The sequence below is a fragment of the Esox lucius genome, chromosome 5 (genome assembly GCF_011004845.1).
Source record: "Esox lucius isolate fEsoLuc1 chromosome 5, fEsoLuc1.pri, whole genome shotgun sequence".
In the NCBI taxonomy this organism is placed as follows: domain Eukaryota; kingdom Metazoa; phylum Chordata; class Actinopteri; order Esociformes; family Esocidae; genus Esox; species Esox lucius.
The window spans coordinates 2,884,511-2,901,940 of record NC_047573.1 but is presented as its reverse complement, the minus strand read 5'-3'; the positions used below and the strand labels follow the sequence as shown (position 1 = coordinate 2,901,940).

The window sequence follows — 17,430 nt, the reverse complement described above, 5'->3', positions numbered from 1 at the left end:
GTTGTGTCAACAATTTAAAAAGGTATGGATAAAGGACAGTTTCTGCGTATCTTCCCAGCACATTACTTCGACACTTCTGCTCTAAAGCAAGATGGATATTGAATGGGTTTTAGTGTTTTTTTTATTACATTATTATTATTAGAAGAAATATATAATAAAGACAGAAGAAGAAGAGAGAAGATATGGCTACTATTTAGGACCTTCTACATCCAATCCCACACAGTAAGGTGCAACAAGGCATAAGTGAGTTATACATACTGTACATGTGGGAAGGTTTCTGTGGGTTTCTATATTGATCCCTGGCTCTCTGTGAGAGGATGTTTCCCTACCATCTGTATAATAGTGATATCCGATTTTCAAAATAAACCAAATGGCAGCTTATTTCATGAGATATCTTATCAGATGAAGAAGCTTGTTGTTCTGCCCATATTTCATAACCCATATTTCAATATAAAAGCATTAAGCCCTTCAAGCCTGAAGAAGTATGGGTCGTTCTAACATTGATGTTACAACCTGGCGTTAGATTTGTATGACTGGAACACTGCTGTTCACACACCTACTAGCCCATATCAGTGGTCTCATCACACACACATCTGCATTACCTGGGAGGTGTCGTTTTCTCAGAGGACTCTGCTGTATTCTGTTTTGTGGACTGGGAGAGCAATGCTGCATGAGATCGGAGAGCAGCCAACCAGTCTGTCTCTGGTTCTGAGCTAGGCCCAGTAACTGACATCTCTGTCTGTGGTTCTTTGGTAGGACCAGTTACTGGCATCTCTGTGTGTGGTTCTTTGGTTGGACCAGTAACTGACATCACGGTCTGTGGTGCTGCAGAAGGTCCAGTAACTGACATCACTGTCTGTGGTTCTGTAGAAGGCCCAGTAACTAGCATCTCTGTCTGTGGTTCTGTGGTTGGACCAGTAACTGACATCTCTGTCGGTGGTTCTGTAGAAGGCCTGGTAACTGACATCACTGTCTGTGGTTCTGTGGTCGCCTGTGAAACTGTCTCACCCGCCTCATTTGTTGAAATCTTATGTGTTCCCTCTTTTTCCTCTTTCGCTTTCTTTAGCTTTTGTTTCCTCTCCTCCATCCTTTTTGCCAATGCTCTCATCTTCTTTTCTCTCTTCCTGTCCAAGGCTGTCATGTCCTCTTCTGAGACATCTCTGTCTGAGGCAGGTTTTGCTTCCAGAGCAGCTTGTTCTACCCTGTGACTTGCCATGGAAGTCATGGTTGTGTCAGTGGCTTCCAGTACAGCAGTGTTAGTCTCACTACTGTGGCTGGTCCCAACAATTGCTGTATGATGAGCTAAACGTGTTTCCTTTGGCTCACATTCTGATTCCAATAGATTGGCATTGATATCCCCAGGGTGTGAATCACGTGCCAGCTTGACAGCAATGTCTGTGACCTGGTCAGGGTTTAAATTGACAGTGACAGTTGCCTGGTGATCTGGGCTAAGTTTTGACTGCTGGTTTAAGCTTTGAGAAGTGTCAACAGAATGGCCCAGGCTGGGAGGGAAGCTATTCTGGTGAGTACTGTGCTCCTCAGGGCCATGCGACTGCGATGAGGGTGACGACGAGGCACGACAGTCCAGAGAAGTCTCACACTGGGATGGATCTGATTCAACGGGGGCTGTAGTGTTCTCTACGGCCTCTGTTTTGCTGCGTTGGTCTTGACAAGCTCGTGCCACAAGGCCAGATCCCTGACTCTTATCCTCCACATGATTCTCGCCCATCACTGACCAGATCATTGACTTGAGATCTGAACTCTTCGAATCAGTCACGACTTCAACGACTAAACCTGGCATTGCCCTCCCTCCAGCTCTCTCACCATCACTCCCTCCATCCCTCCCTCCAGCTCTCTCACCATCCCTCTCTCCAGCTCTCTCACCATCCCTCTCTCCAGCTCTCTCACCATCCCTCTCTCCATTGCTCTCTCCAGCTTTCACTCCATGTACTTCTTTGCTTTTCTCATTATCAATTGCGCTATAGTTGCTGTCACTTAACGTTCTGTTCTCTTCCTGAATCAAATGTCCCAGGGTGCTCTCGGCTCCCTCTGTTACCCCTGGCAACAGTGTTGAGGCTGCGAGGTTCTCTGTGCGTGTGTTGTTGTCTGTTTTTCGTCCTCGGTCACTTGCTAAACAGCCACATGATCCATCCTCTGAGGCAGTGCTGGCCCCTGGTTTCTCATGCTTTGGTCCTTGTTCCTTTTGCCAAGAAAAAGCTTTTAGAATAAATGCTGAATCTGACTGGTTAAGAGCTGCATTTTGAATTGAATTGGGTCCAGAGGTGTCTCTGGTCCCCTCACATGTCTCTGCTGTTAATGTTGCTGGCGTTGACATCCCGGCGTAGAGGCACTGTGCTGACCCAGAAGAAGAGGGTGAATGTCTAGGGTCTTGCCGGGGCTCCGATCCAGCAGGAGCCTGGACGGGGTCAGATGAGGAAACAGCCTTTTCCTCTTCTTCACTCGTTCTCACACTCTTCCTTTCTCTTCCTTCCACTTTTCCCTGCTCTTTTCCTTTCACTGCTTCTGACCCATTGTTTTGATCTGCCCCCGGGCATACTTCACAGCCATCACCATCATTTCCTTCCCCCCTTTCTGTGCTGTCTAGAAAGACAGAGTCAGGAGACGGCATTTCTGGTCCATTACCTGTTATTCCACTCCTGTCATGTCCCTCCTCCTTAATGGCTGTGTATTCCTGTTTTTCTTCCGGTTCTGGAGGCCGGTCTGTGGTCTGTCTGTCTTCCGCTTGTGCTGTTTTAGCAGTGTCATTACACTGCAACAGTCTAATTATCTGATTCTGCTTTTCACCCTCTTCTATTTCCTGTCTATTATCCTGCGTTTGTTTTTCTATTTGCCCCTTTTCCTCTGGTGAGGTTGGGAAAAACTGATCTCCAGTTTTGTGCTCTTCCTCATTTTGCTTCTCATTTGGTTTAGTCTCTTCTTTCCTTTTGACTAATGTATTATTGCCTTTCATTTTGTCCCCTTGTTTCTCTGCTGTGTTAATGTCGAGAGGCTGGCTGCTGATTGGTTGCCCAGGACCAAGAGGTGGGCTGACATTTATCATGTCATCATTAATGGACTCACCGCTGTTGAATAGATTTCCCCTGATAGGCTTTTTTGCCTTGGGCTCAGCTCCAGAGTCACCTGCATGGAGGGGAATGATGTAATCAGATCCAGTCGCTGATAATTCTGCAGATTGGTTCGCTGGTGAACTGGTGTCCGTCCCACTGTGAAGCCTTTCAGAGGCCTGTGGTTTGGATGGAAGAGGCAGATCTCTCTTTACAGACTCACTCCCGTTATTTAGGCCTGTGGAGTCATGCTGTAGTGGAATGTTCAGGAATACGGATTCTGAGATGAAGGCCTTCTCTGGAAGCTTCTGACTGATCTCATCCTTACCCGGTTCAGCCAGTTGTTCTTTGTCACCACTGCCACCCATCTCATGCTCTTCCTCGTCCTCATCATCTTTCCTGTGCCTCAGGTAATCTTTGTATTCTGAATCCAGTATTACAGATGCTGCCAGTGTCACTTCCTGTAGCACGTGATCGGGAAGTGCGACGCTGTCATAATGACTGCGGCCATCACTGTCCCAGACTCCAGGAAGTGCAACGTCATAGTCGTTGATGAACTCGTGGTGACTCAGCATGGGCCCTGGATGCTTGAGGATCATCACCGGCTCTGGATATTCACAGTGATCACTCATTGAAGGGGAAGGCAGATGATTAAATGCTGTTACCTCCAGAGTATTAGACTTAGTCAATTCAGCCTCAGTTCTAGTCACTGTCTGAACTTCATTCTTAGCTTTAGCTAAAACCACAGTCTTCTCCAGAACTTCAGGCTTAGCTAAAGTCATAGTATTTTTTTCAACTTCAGCCTTGGCTAAAACTAACATATTTTCTTCAACTTTAGCCTTAGCCTTAACTAATGCCACAGTCTTTTCTTCAACCTCATTTGTACCTATAGCGACAGTTGTTTCCTCAACATCAGCCTTTGCCAAAGCCACAGTCATTTCCCTAACATCAGTGTTAGCCTCAGCCACAGTCGTTTCCTTTACATCAGTGTTAGCCTCAGCCACGGTCGTTTCCTTAACATCAGTGTTAGCCTCAGCCACAATTGTTTCCTTAACATCAGTGTTAGCCTCAGCCACAATCGTTTCCTTAACATCAGTGTTAGCCTCAGCCACAATCGTTTCCTTAACATCAGTGTTAGCCTCAGCCACAATCGTTTCCTTAACATCAGTGTTAGCCTCAGCCACAGTCGTTTCCTTAACATCAGTGTTCGCCTCAGCCACGGTCGTTTCCTTAACATCAGTGTTAGCCTCAGCCACAATCGTTTCCTTAACATCAGTGTTAGCCTCAGCCACAATCGTTTCCTTAACATCAGTGATAGCCTCAGCCGCAGAAGAGAAATCAGCACTGTGACATCCCTCTTCACCTTTCAGAGGATCTGAAAAAGGCTGGTTAAGTACAACTGTTTTTGAAACATGAAGCACAGACTCAGCCTTATTATCAGCCTCTTCTTTACCCTCATTCCTGACCCAAGCCAAATCCATGGAGAGACGGTCTCTGGAACTCGGTGGATTCTGTCTAACCTCATCTCTGCTGTCCATATGACTGGCAACAGGTAGATCGTGGTTATCTGATTGATCTGATTGGCCTAATTGGCTTGTGGGCTGACTAGGCTGGATGATGGTCTGATCCTCATCCGGCTTTGTCAGAGTGGTTACTGTGGTGCCCGGGGTCATATAATCTCCATTAGCATTTGATCCACTGTCAGGCTGAGTATGGAGGGACCCTGGTCCAGGCACTGCACACTGACACCGGGCCCCGCAGACCGGCCCGGCAAAATTGGACTCACCCTCGAAAAAGACCTGGAAAACGTCCTCACTGGAGGTGATGCCAGTTAGGTGCTTCTGACGTGATGCCAGTGAAGAAGAGGGAGGACGAGGTGGTTGGATCACCACCTGTTCTGAGTTTGGGATTGGGTCATGGGAAGGTTGCAGTGGAACTCTAGTGAGAGGAGTTGGAACCACTGAGTCTGGGTGACTGTTTGGCTTTTCTTCAACTACTAATCCTTCAGAGGCTCCATGTGGGCTTGATATAAGCCCCGTCACTGCTGACACACAAGGTGTCACTACTATTTTTTCCAAGTCTTTCTCTCTGCCATCCTCATTTCCTGTCATCCCAGCCTGGGTCTTCTGCTGCGACTCCCCCTGGAAGTCAGCAGGGGTCAGTGATGGCAGTGTGTCCCCGACTTGAGATGGTTGTGTCGGGGTCTGTGAGCGAGGGGGCGGGGTGACTGGCTTGAGGAAGTTGTGGGAGGTGAAGCTAGCCTCAGTCACTGGGTGACGCAGATTCTCATGAACCTTCAGTGGAGGCAGAGAGGCGTGTGCCAATACAGCAGCCGGGTCTGAGGCCGGAACGTAGTTAAGGGCTGCAGAGGATTCATCATCCGCTGTTAGCGTTTTGTTGAAAAACAACTTCCTGGTGCCCCCCACACTGTCCCTGGCATGTAGCTGTAAAACCCCGATGGCAGCCATAGTGGGCGGTCCCAGGACAGACTGAGGGATGACTGACCTGAGGAGTGAGGCGTCACTCTGAGAGACAATGTGGACCTGTTGAGGGTGGCTCCCCTCCGCAGCCGAGCGGTGCTGAGACTGGAGGACCGTCGGAGGCAGCGCTGAGATAACAGGGGAGGAGGAGGACAGTGCAGAGGCTTTGCTTGGACCCGGTTCTCCTCCAGCCTCTGTGGTTGTTGCTGCGACGGAGGCTTGTTGTAATTCTCCTACGAAGGTTTGGGAAGGTTCCGTTTTCTGCACATGACTCTCCGTTCCCCCCTGGCTCTGTGTGAGACGAGTGCTGTCCTCCTTCTCGGTGCCTCTCGCCGTGTTGCTGCTGGAGCGCTGAGACTCTGTAGCAGAGTTGTCTTTAAGACCTAGGATAGCTCTTTTCTCCTCCGACTTCAGGGTTTGTATCGGGCAAGACCGATCTGCTGATTCTCTGTTCTCTGAGCCTCTCTTTGTGTTGTTGGCCGAGTCCTGGGACCATGCAGGCTCAGAGCACAGTGAGGACGGGAAGAGAGCTGAGCGGAGATCTAAATCTCTGCTGTCTGCCTGCCGTAGGAGCAGAGGCTGAGCAAGGCTGCCTAGTTCTCCTTCAGCAGAGGTGCTGAGCCGAGAGGGAGGGAGAGGTGAATGAGCTGAATCCCTGTCGTCTTGCTGTCGGAGAGGCAGAGAGAGGGGGAGCGGAGGAGAGAAACGGCTCTCATCAGCAGAGATGATGCTGCCGCTGATGGAGGTGGAGGAGGGTAGGATGAGCTCACCCCAGCCACATAGCGACTGTGGCGTGGAGCTACCAGGAGAAGAGACGACGGCAGTGGCAGCGACAGGGGGCGGACACGTCTGACTCCCAGCTGATGACACCCAGCCAGCAAGGCCGGTCACTGTTGGACGGCTCACTAAAACCTGCTTTCCGGACACCCCTCCCCTCTCCTCTCTCGTCTCCTCCCCCTCTCTCTCCAATCCGGTGGCAGTAGCGGCGCTGTTGTCTTCCCAGCAGTGAGGTCCGGTGATTACCCCGAGGGGAGACAGAGAGGCATTAGTGACGGTGTGTTCTTCTGCCTGGAGTCCAGACTCCTCTCTCTCCTTCACCCCCTCCCTCTTTCTCTCTGTGTCAGTCGTTTGGGTGTCACCCGTAGGTCCAGGCTGCCCCCCTCCCTTCCTCTCCTCTGGGCTTTGAGGCAGTGTGTGGCAGCTGCAGTCCTGGTCAGACACAGATCCAGTCGTTGTGTCGGTGTCTTTAGCAGGGAGTGCAGGTGAGCTTTTTATCCCGATGTGAATTAAGCCCTGGTGGTGTGTGGTTGCCGGGAGGGCCGTTTCTCTCTGCTCCTCTCCTGCAAAGCCACCCAGCAGACTCGCCACTATTCCCCCTGCACCTCCTCTTCCGTCTCCTTCTTGTAACAGTGCCGTCTCTGTTTCTACCGCCGGAGTAGAGACTGTTGCAGCTCGGTCTCTGTTCCTCTCCAACAGATCGAGTGGCTTGTTTCTTACCTCTCCCTTGTATTCTCTCATTTCTGGCATCGCGAGTGTTGTCAGGGGCAACGCGTTGCCGGCAGCATTAGCAGCCACTACGAAAGAATCTCCAAGTGTACTTTTCTTCCTCCCCGCCTCCTTCTCCTCCCTGGCTTTCTCTCCGTTACAGGCTGGCTTCTGAATCTGAGAGGGTGTGTGCGTCCGGGGCAGTGCGTTTCCACCGCCCAGCGTGCGCATGGTGGCTCCACCCTTATCAGCCCTCAGGGACTTAACGTCTGATCCCTTATCAGATCCCAGAGCAGAGAATGTGTGTATCTCACCTCCCTGATCAATGACTGAGGTTGGGACAGATGTCAAGAGTGTATTTCTGTCACCATCATTAATATAAACCCCTCCTGTTGCATCGCGGTGTGATGTTTCAAGACCGTGACTCAGACAGCAGTGGCCATCTGTCAGGAGGATGTGGTGAGCTGACTCCTGGGGTTGGGATGAGGTCTGTGTTTGGGCCAGGCGGCTGGGAAAGGTATCCTGCTGCCTGCCCTGAGGGGTCGAGGGGGCGTTGGAGCTGGGCAGGGGTGAGGGGTGGACTAGTGCCATGCTGTTGGCAGGTGAACCACTCCGACGGGTGCTGACGGGATCCTGCTGCCCGCTCTGAGGTTCTGTGGCTGGGGGGCTGGAGCAGGGCGGGGCCCCGGGGCTCAGCTGTTCATGGTAATGTGAACCCCTACTTTGCTGTTCTCCGCTTGTCCCTGTCTGTAACTCTGGTTGTGTCTGTACCTTTGGTTGTGTCTGTACCTCCGGTTGTGTCTGTAACTCTGGTTGTGTCTGCATCTCTGTCTGTAACTCTGGTTGGATCTGTATCTCTGTCTGTAACTCTGGCTTTATCTGTATCTCTGACTGTTTCTCTGGCTGTGTCTGTATCTCTGTATGGGTCTGTATCTCTGACTGTGACTGTATTTCTGCCTGTGTCTGTACATCTGGCTGTGTCTGTATCTCAGGCTGTAGCTCTGGCTGTATCTGTGGTTGTGTCTGTATTTCTGTCTGTGTCTGTATCCTTGTATGTGTCTCTATCTCTGTATGTATCTCTGGTTGTGTCTGTATCTCTGGTTGTGTCTGCATCTCTGGCTCTGTCTGTACCTCTGGTTGTGTCTGTATCTCTGGCTGTGTCTGTATCTCTGACTGTGACTGTATTTCCGGCTGTGTAAGTACATCTGGCTGTGTCTGTTTCTCAGGCTGTATCTCTGGCTGTCTCTGTATTTCTAGATGTTTCTCTATCTCTAGCTGTGTCTGTGCCTGTATTTCTGGCTGTGTCTGTATCTTTGGCTGTGTCCGTATTTCTGTCTCTGTCTCTATCTCTGTATGTGTCTGTATCTCTGTCTGTGTCTGTATTTCTGATTGTGTCTGTATCTCTGACTGCGAATGTATTTCTGGCTGTGTCTGTATCTCTGGCTGTGTCCATATCTTTGGCTGTGTCTGTATCTCTGGCTTTGTCTCTATTCCTGGTTCTGTCTGTATCTCTGACTGTATTTCTGGTTGTATTTTAATGTATTTCTGTGTCTGTATCTCTGGCTCTGTCTGTACCTCTGGTTGTGTCTGTATCTCTGACTGTGACTGTATTTCCAGCTGTGTCAGCATCTCTGGCTGTCTCTGTATTTCTACATGTTTCTCTATCTCTAGCTGTGTCTGTATCTCTGTCTGTGCCTGTATTTTTGGCTGTGTCTGTATTTCTATATGTGTCTGTATCTCTGGCTGTGTCCATATTTCTGAGTGTGTCTGTATATCTGGCTGTGTCTGTATTTCTGATTGTGTCTCTATCTCTGACTGTGGATGTACTTCTGGCTGTGTCTGTATTTCTGGCTGTGTCTGTATCTCTGGCTGTGTCCATATCTCAGGCTGTGTCTGTATCTCTGGCTTTGTCTCTATTTCTGGTTCTGTCTGTATCTCTGTCTGTATCTCTGTCTGTATTTCTGGTTGTATTTTAATGTCTTTCTGTGTCTGTATCTCTGGCTCTGTCTGTACCTCTGGTTGTGTCTGTATCTCTGGCTGTGTCTGTGTCTCTGACTGTGACAGTATTTCCAGCTGTGTCAGTACATCTGGCTGTGTCTGCATCACTGGCTGTCTCTGCATTTCTAGATGTTTCTCTATCTCTAGCTGTGTCTGTATATCTGTCTGGGCCTGTATTTTTGGCTGTGTCTGTATTTCTATATGTGTCTGTATCTCTGGCTGTGTCAATATTTCTGAGTGTGTCTGTATATCTGGCTGTGTCCGTATTTCTGATTGTGTCTCTATCTCTGACTGTGGATGTACTTCTGGCTGTGTCTGTATCTCTGGCTGTGTCTGTATCTCTGGCTGTGTCCATATCTCAGGCTGAGACTGTATCTCTGGCTTTGTCTCTATTTCTGGTTCTGTCTGTATCTCTGACTGTGTCTGTATCTCTGGTTGTATTTTAATGTATTTCTGTGTCTGTACCTCTGGTTGTGTCTGTATCTCTGGCTGTGTCTGTATCTCTGACTGTGACTGTATCTCTGTCTGTGCCTGTATTTCTGGCTGTGTCTGTATTTTTATATGTGTCTGTATCTTTGGCTGTGTCCATATTTCTGAGTGTGTCTGTATATCTAGCTGTGTCCGTATTTCTGATTGTGTCTCTATCTCTGACTGTGGATGTACTTCTGGCTGTGTCTGTATTTCTGGCTGGGTCTGTATTTCTGGCTGTGTCCATATCTCAGGCTGTGTCTGTATCTCTGGCTTTGTCTCTATTTCTGGTTCTGTCTGTATCTCTGACTGGTTGTATTTTAATGTCTTTCTGTGTCTGTATCTCTGGCTCTGTCTGTACCTCTGGTTGTGTCTGTATCTCTGGTTGTGTCTGTATCTCTGGTTGTGTCTGTATCTCTGACTGTGACTGTATTTCCATCTGTGTCAGTACATCTGGCTGTGTCTGCATCTCAGGCTGTATCTCTGGCTGTCTCTGTATTTCTAGATGTTTCTCTATCTCTAGCTGTGCCTGTATCTCTGTCTGTGCCTGTATTTCTGGCTGTGTCTGTATTTCTGTCTGTTTATGGATTTTTGGCTGTGTCTGTATCTCTGACACTAAATCTAAAACATTGTCAAATTTTTTCTTCTTCTTTCTTCTTTTCTTCTGTGAGTTTGTCTCTTTTACACTCTCAGTGCTCGTGTTGAAAATGATATCAGCCTCTAGCTTTGACTCTGTCAGTTTTGACTCTACAGGCTTTGACTCTTTTGACTTTGACCCTGTCAGCTTTGACTCTGTTGGCAATGACCCTGTCTGCTTTGAATCTTTGGGCTTTGACTCCTTCGGCTTTGACACTGTCGGCTTTGACTGTGTCTGTGAGCTTGCATGTGAGTCTGCAGTAGTCTTTTCTGAGCTCCTTTGCGCTGTCAGTTTCTCTGTTTTAGGATCCACTTCTAAGCTGCTAACTGTTTGGTTATTATCCCCAAGTAGGTAACTCCTGAAACTAAACCCTTCTTCGTAGTTTACATCTCTCTGGCTGGTTGCCATGTCACTCTTTCTATTAGTTTCCACATTGCCATGGTCACAGCGACCATCGTTGTTTTGGTCGTGGTTTCCTGGCTGAAACACCAGTGGAGGAGGCGGTGGCCGTAGCCGTGGCGATGGAGACGATGACTGAGTGTTCGTCAGGACAGCAACAGCCACGCCTCCTTGTTGTTCCTCGTGGTGGCGTGAGGCCACAGCCTGGGCCGGGCCGTTGCTCTCAGGGACACGCCTCGCTACGCCTGGTCTGCTCAGGGAGGCCATTTGTTCCTCACATTCCTGGAAGGCCTCTTGTAGCTCCTGCTCCAGCAGCATGGCTGGGGACAAGGGCAGGGGGGCTGGGGACAGGGGCAGGGGGGCTGGGGACAGGGGCAGGGGGGCTGGGGACAGGGGGACTGGGGACAGGGGAAGCGAGGACCAGGCTGGTTCGGGTGGAGCCCCCTCCACAGGCGTGGCAGTAAGTTGGGGGGAAGGGCTGGGTGTGACGACTGTGGGCTCTAGGTCAGCATGTTTGGGATGCCTTGGGTGTTGGGGGGGTACCGGGGATGCCAGGGGGAAAGAGGGAGAGTCACTAACGGCTGGTCATGAAAACAGCTGCTTATTCCACGATGTTACAGAAAATGTATAGCACAAGCCTGGCAGGCCAGGGCAAGTCCAAACTCCATGCACAGACACTGCACTGCACACCACACACAGACGCTGCACTTCACACAGACACTTCAATATGCACACTGCACACCAGTACTGCACTGCACACTGCAAGCTGAAATGTACTCTGTTCTGTAGTCTGCACATTGCGCAGACCACATCTACTCTAGAATGAACAGATAAACTACACAATAACATCCATTCATTAAACACATCAACCAAAGTCTGTCAGAACAATGGCTCTGGGAGCACAAGAAGGCAAGCAAATGAAGCGACTGATCTTTAGTTTGCTTGGCCAGTAGAACCCTATTTCCTATAGACACTATCAAGGGAACAGCGAGTAATTTGGGAAATCTCATGAATCAGACACCATGGTAAATGTCTACGTTGGCTACTTATTATTCAGGGACATGCATCCATTCCTTCATTATCTAGCCTCATTACAGTCGGCGGGCAGACATGAGAAGACAGGCAGCTGGAAATAAACCTTATGAGTTTGCTGAACGGCTGACTCGCTCGTGCTGAGTCATTGTGACCACAGTCCCTTGCCACCAGTGTCAGGAGGCAAAGGATGCGTCCCAAACTGCACTCCCCAACAGGCCTCAGGCCTTTGGTCCCAGAAAAATATACCTAGTTTTAATCAAATTAGTATCTCTGGATTCTAATTTAATAAATAATGGAATTAGGTGATTTACCATGGGCTGACAGTAGGCTTGAGGAAAGCGAAGAGGAAAGCCAGTTGGGGTGAATTCCATGACAGCGTTCATACTCATGTTCAAAAAGGAACCAGCATAGTCCAAATAGTCTTAATAGACCTAATAGCGCAAATAGTCCTAACAGACCTAATAGTGCAAATAGTCCAAATAGTTCTAATAGTCCTAATAATTCTAATATAGTGCTTTGGTAGCGTTGATTACAGTGATTGAAAACACACTAATGATCACTTAGAGATTGACATTGTGCTACATTTTCCAAGACGCTAGAATAATTTGTGGTGTAAAGGTATCAATAGCTTGAGATGCCACCTTCCAAGGTAACAGGAGTCACATGTTTGATAGAGCCCCCCAGAGTTTTGCGAGTTAAACTTTATCAAGTTTCTGTGCAGCGGGCATGCATATCGTTCAGTTTTCCTGCGACTGGCAACTATCGTGTGTGGCACGTCTAGAACGCGCCAGTGTCAACTCAAACACTATGGAAATGATAATGCAAACCTCGATAAGTCTATCTGGCATTTTCTTCTCTCTGTCGTAATGTAAACAGGCCCTTAGTTGATGAGCATGAACGACCTGAAAGTCCCAGAAAAGCCATGCTCCCCTACACTTCCAGGACAGGGGTTAAGGGCATGTCACTATGGATATCCTGAACTTCGCCAGTGATCAAGACTGGCCATTCTAATAGCTTGGTGAAATACAAACTGAGAACAACAGTGTGTCAAGTTCCTTCACAGCTACATCCATCTCGTTTCCTAGTTTGGACTTAATCAACATAGGCTAATCAAGGAAACTTCACGTAGAAAAACAAGAAAACACTGTTTTAGGTCATTTCATTAGTAGCCAAATTTTAGTAGCCATACTTGTGCTCATCATGAAGCCCTGTAGACCAGAGTCATCCATCTTGGTTAACGTGGTTTGTTTTCTGACATCATGGGTACAATGCATTAGCTCAGTCGGGTTGTGTTAGTCCTGGAGAACTGACATATCATGGCCAGGCACGCAGCAACTTTGCTTATTTGTGTTTTTAAATGACTGAGCCATCATTTCTTCTGGGTGTAGCAGGCCCTGGGCTGTTGAATGGAGATTGACACGATGCATTTAGACAAGACACAGCTCTGCTTTATCTGTCATTACCGAGCCAGCATTAAGTACTGGAACAAACAAGTATTAGGATAACCTCCGTGGTCTTGGGCGCTCTTGGAGGACTAATACTGCCCCAGAATTGTTACCTTGTGCGTTGCATATTCTCTAAGCTATAGTTGTATTGCCTTGTGCATTGCATATTCTCTAAGCTATAGTTGTATTGCCTTGTGCGTTGCATATTCTCTAAGCTATAGTTTTATTGCCTTGTGCATTGCATATTCTCTAAGCTATAGTTTTATTGCCTTGTGTCTGTTATTGGTTTTCATGCTGACTCATCGTTTTATTGAGCCTCCATTTTGAAAACACCTAAAAATAATTGGCCTGAGGATGGAACACACATGTTTACCTAATGCATTCCTAGCTGTCAGTAAATTAACAATAACTCAAATTCATGAATAACCACAAAAAGTTAAAAGAAAAAAAAGCAAAGCCATTATAATGCTGGATTGTGACTTGCTGATGACACAACCATGTGACAGTCCCTGGCGATCACAACCTTATTTCCTCGGCAACGCAACCTCAAGCAAAACAAGCAAAGTCACCAGACTAAAATCTCTCTCTGCCTTTGGCTCCCTGGCCAATCCCAACCTGCTTAGCCAGCCTGAAGGTGGCACACCCTTTTTAAAGGAAATAAATGTTTAAAGGGAAAGGCCCACTAAGCTTCCAGTGAACCAAAAAAGGCATGTGTTTGGAAGAGATTATGTTATAACTGCCTTCTACTGCTTGCCAACAGCTTTGAAGTACAGCCACTCCCGTGCGTGGAAATGTTCCTTAAAAATGCCACTGAAGCTTTGCTGCAGCTTACAGCAGTGTTACTACATTGTAGCGACTAAGACTTGAATTGCTGAGTTTTTGTGTAAACAAATGTTCCTGAGGCCGTATCCTGTCTTTTCTTTCATCTTGCCCTTTCTTCACCTTTTCAAGTTGGGTGCACATAACACCCCTCTGGTCTGTTTGGATCACTGTCCAGGTTTTGATGTGAGTAAAGACGGTGGCTTAATGTTAGTTTTGAACCCTAACCCGTTGATATATCATCCTTAATACTGTGTTTTAAGCATTTATGGCCGTTAGATTGTTTTCAGGGTCCCAGAAATCACGGCAAACACACTTCTGAACAGAACAAACACAAAAGGGCCAGTCTGCACGTTCACCCAAGCACCTCAAATCCACCACGCAACAACACACTCGGGCAGTGTACGAAGACCCACACCAGTGTTCACTAGGAATTAATATCAGTTCACTGCAATAAATCGTTTTAAAAAAAATTTGCGCAAACAGGAGCTGAAAGCAAGCGGGCCTTATACCCTGTCCCTGAAGAGTCACGTCCTGTACCCTCCGGGAACAGGGTTAGAGTTAAACCCCACAGGAGGGTAGTTAGCCTTGCTGAAAGCACGCATTGCTGTACCTCTCCTGACCAGCCACCAGCACTGTGCTCCTGTCCATGTGATGCTGCAGACCTGTCAGCAGGGGGAGCCCTGAGACACCCAGGGTCCCCTGATCACTCCTCACCTCCTCGCTGGAATCACACGAGACAACGTCAAACACACAGCAGGGCAGTTTGGACGTACAAATGTGAAGCTGGCAGCAACAGGGGCAGTAGTGAGGCAGAGAATGAGAAAGGTCAAGGCCAGCGACACACAATGACACGCAGTGACACGCAATGACACGCAGTGACACACAATGACATATCTCTGCATAATGTGCTTCGTTGATGTAAGCTAGATTCTAGATGCAGAGTAATGTCCATTCAGTTTGTGTGATGTACACAGTATGCTTGTACATACAAAACGTACAAAGGTAAGGCTATGATTTTTGCTGAAACTGAAGAATGCTAGATGTAAGAACGCTTCGTTCATGTCACGAGGTCAGATGTTGTTTTCTCAGGAACAGCTGGTAAATAACAAAGCAGCAGGTCCCAACTGGTCTGTTGGCACTACTAGCAAGCATAAGACAACAACGATGTTTGGTGTGTGGGTGTGTGCGTGTGGCTGTGAGCGTGTGTGGATGCATGCTTTCTGTATCTGCACATGCTCTTGTAAGTGTTTGTGTGTGCGTGTGCGTGGGGCTATTTTACACGTAAAACCAAAGCTCCCTACCCAAGGGAAGACGCCCAGTCCAGTTCCAGGCTAAGGTCTGTGCTGGGCAGAAAGTCATGAGGAAACTCTAGCTCCTCATATTCATCCCTCTTCCTCTCGTCCTCTTCCTCCGCGGCCCTCCCAGGGATGTCCTGCAGGGAGTCCAGTCCCCGGCCAGTGTCTGTGGCTGGGGGCTCGGTACACACCACTCCGGGGCCTCTTTTCTTGTCTTCGGTTTGGTTAATAGTGTCCGCGTGGACCTCAGTCTGAAGGGGAAAAAAAGAACACACGTTGTATTGGAAAATGAGCTGCGCTTACATTACATTTTCTGAAATTGGCAGTGAAAATGACAACGGGAGAGATGGATTCAAACAAGGAGCAGTTTGTTTATCGATACAGTGAATGTCACTTATGTCCACGTCCTTTGTGCTACGAGCTCTGGCTCTATCACACACCCACAACGGATAGCCCCCAGGTATAAAGCCAAGCACAGCAGCCTGTGGGCTCTGAAACACTGCCTTTATGAAAGCACAATAAAGAACGCTGAGGTGGGAATGACTTGGGGAGTCTGTCATTCCATACCACCGTGTTTTGTCATTTGTCACGATTAGTAAATTAGCACGCCCAACGGCATCAGAGGACACGTCTTTCTGAGTTGTTTACATGAAGTTAAACGCCGCAGAATCTGGTGAAAATGTTGTTCCTGGCCTCCCGCCACGTCCTGACTCTGTCATAGAGTCGTGGTGTGCCGGTTCAACATACCGACGACCTGCCGAAAGACCGGGGCCCCGTCATCATGCTGTGTTCCCTGTATGGTACAGTGTGTTTATTGTTCTGTCAACCCCTGCTGTTACCCGTATACAATGTTTCCCCACACATTTGGAGGCTAAGGTCGCAGCTGGTCACACACACACACAGACATACTCTTAAGGTCATGTTACAGCAACATTAGCCAAACACAGCAGCAGAACAGCCATTAGTGTTAGATACCCAGCCCATGATGTGAATTCGCCCGGGATGGGCAAGCTTCCATTTTTGGATCAGCACAAACAAGCTGATAAAAGGACAATAATAAACGCCTAGACTGATGTGGGCAAAGGTCAATGTTGTTTCATGATCCTCATATTATTAATGACATGTATCTGTAGGTTTGCAAAACGGGTACAGGCTCCTGTTTTTTTTTTTATTCTGTAGGGTTATATCAGTAACTGTTTAAAATGTTATTTGAGTTATTTGTGGAATCCTCTATGAACAATTCCACCAATCTTTTACATTGAAATCTTAATGACAATACCAACTGCATTACAACTACAAAATCGTTTGTCTTCCACCATAAAGCTGTCATATAATATCTGTTACAATAAATAAATTATGACTGCTTTGATGAATATCCACTCTTTCTATCCCCCATGGTCTTCGTACCATTGATCTCTTTACCACAATCATTGGAATGGAAATGCAACAAAAAACATTATCACCAGTAACCTGCATTTACAAGGACTTCCAGGGTAGGAAAGAGTGTATACTAACATGAACTCTATAATTTATACTGGAACAATCCACTTAGTGCCAGGCGCAATAAGTCTACTAACCAGAAATCCAAACAAACAATTCTGAAAATCACCAGGCAATAGAGCAAACAGCCTTAGTAAAACTGATTTATGTCTTCCAACAAATTCTCCTTACCTTCCAAAAAACCTTTCTTGCATTCCAGAATATTATTCTTGCCTTCCAAAGAATCATCAATTTATCCTTGATTTCAGAACCAGTTCTAAGGATGTTAACAATTCTAGGGGATCACTTTGCCTTACAATAATTTTTTTTGTCTTGGAAAACCCAGGATAGTTGTTCAGACGTTTTGGGAAAGAACCCTATTCTTTTACAAATAACAACTTCTGAAAAAGAGTAAATCAAAAAGGATCAACCATAAACCAAAACGATCACCAATTAATTGAAAACAGTTCTACCTGGAACCTAAAAGAATTTCCCCACCTGGACAGCCAAAGACATTTTATGGAACCCTTTTTTGTATAGTCAAGACCTCACACACAAACAATGTTGTCTGTCTTCAATGTTAGTGTCTGATTAACAAGGGAACCACTAAGAGATCTTGTGTTCTACCTGCATTTAATACATTATCCTTAAAGGCACATTCCATAAGGATATAAAAAGAGACATAGATTTTTGTTTTAAGAAAAATTATTCCCATGATTGAGGTACCATGGCAGGCGGCGCAATTGGGCCACACAATCCAGGTTTGGGCTAGTAGTAATTGAACTGGGTTGCCTTGCCTCTTTGCACTCTAGTGACTCCATG

At 47.3% G+C, this 17,430-nt stretch overlaps 1 protein-coding gene across 22 annotated transcripts in view; it reads right to left on the bottom strand.

Annotated features, from left to right (window-relative positions):
* tacc2 (transforming, acidic coiled-coil containing protein 2) overlaps positions 1 to 7,899 on the bottom strand; it is a 70,108-nt gene extending 62,209 nt beyond the window's left edge. For all 22 annotated transcript variants that reach the window (XM_029119841.2, XM_029119839.2, XM_029119842.2 and 19 more), the window contains exon 1: positions 603 to 7,899. In XM_029119841.2, the coding sequence (XP_028975674.2) occupies positions 603 to 7,855 (7,253 nt within the window). In that variant the 5' untranslated portion in view covers positions 7,856 to 7,899. The remainder of the gene's footprint in view (positions 1 to 602) is intronic.
* Between the last annotated feature and the right edge of the window lie 9,531 nt (positions 7,900 to 17,430).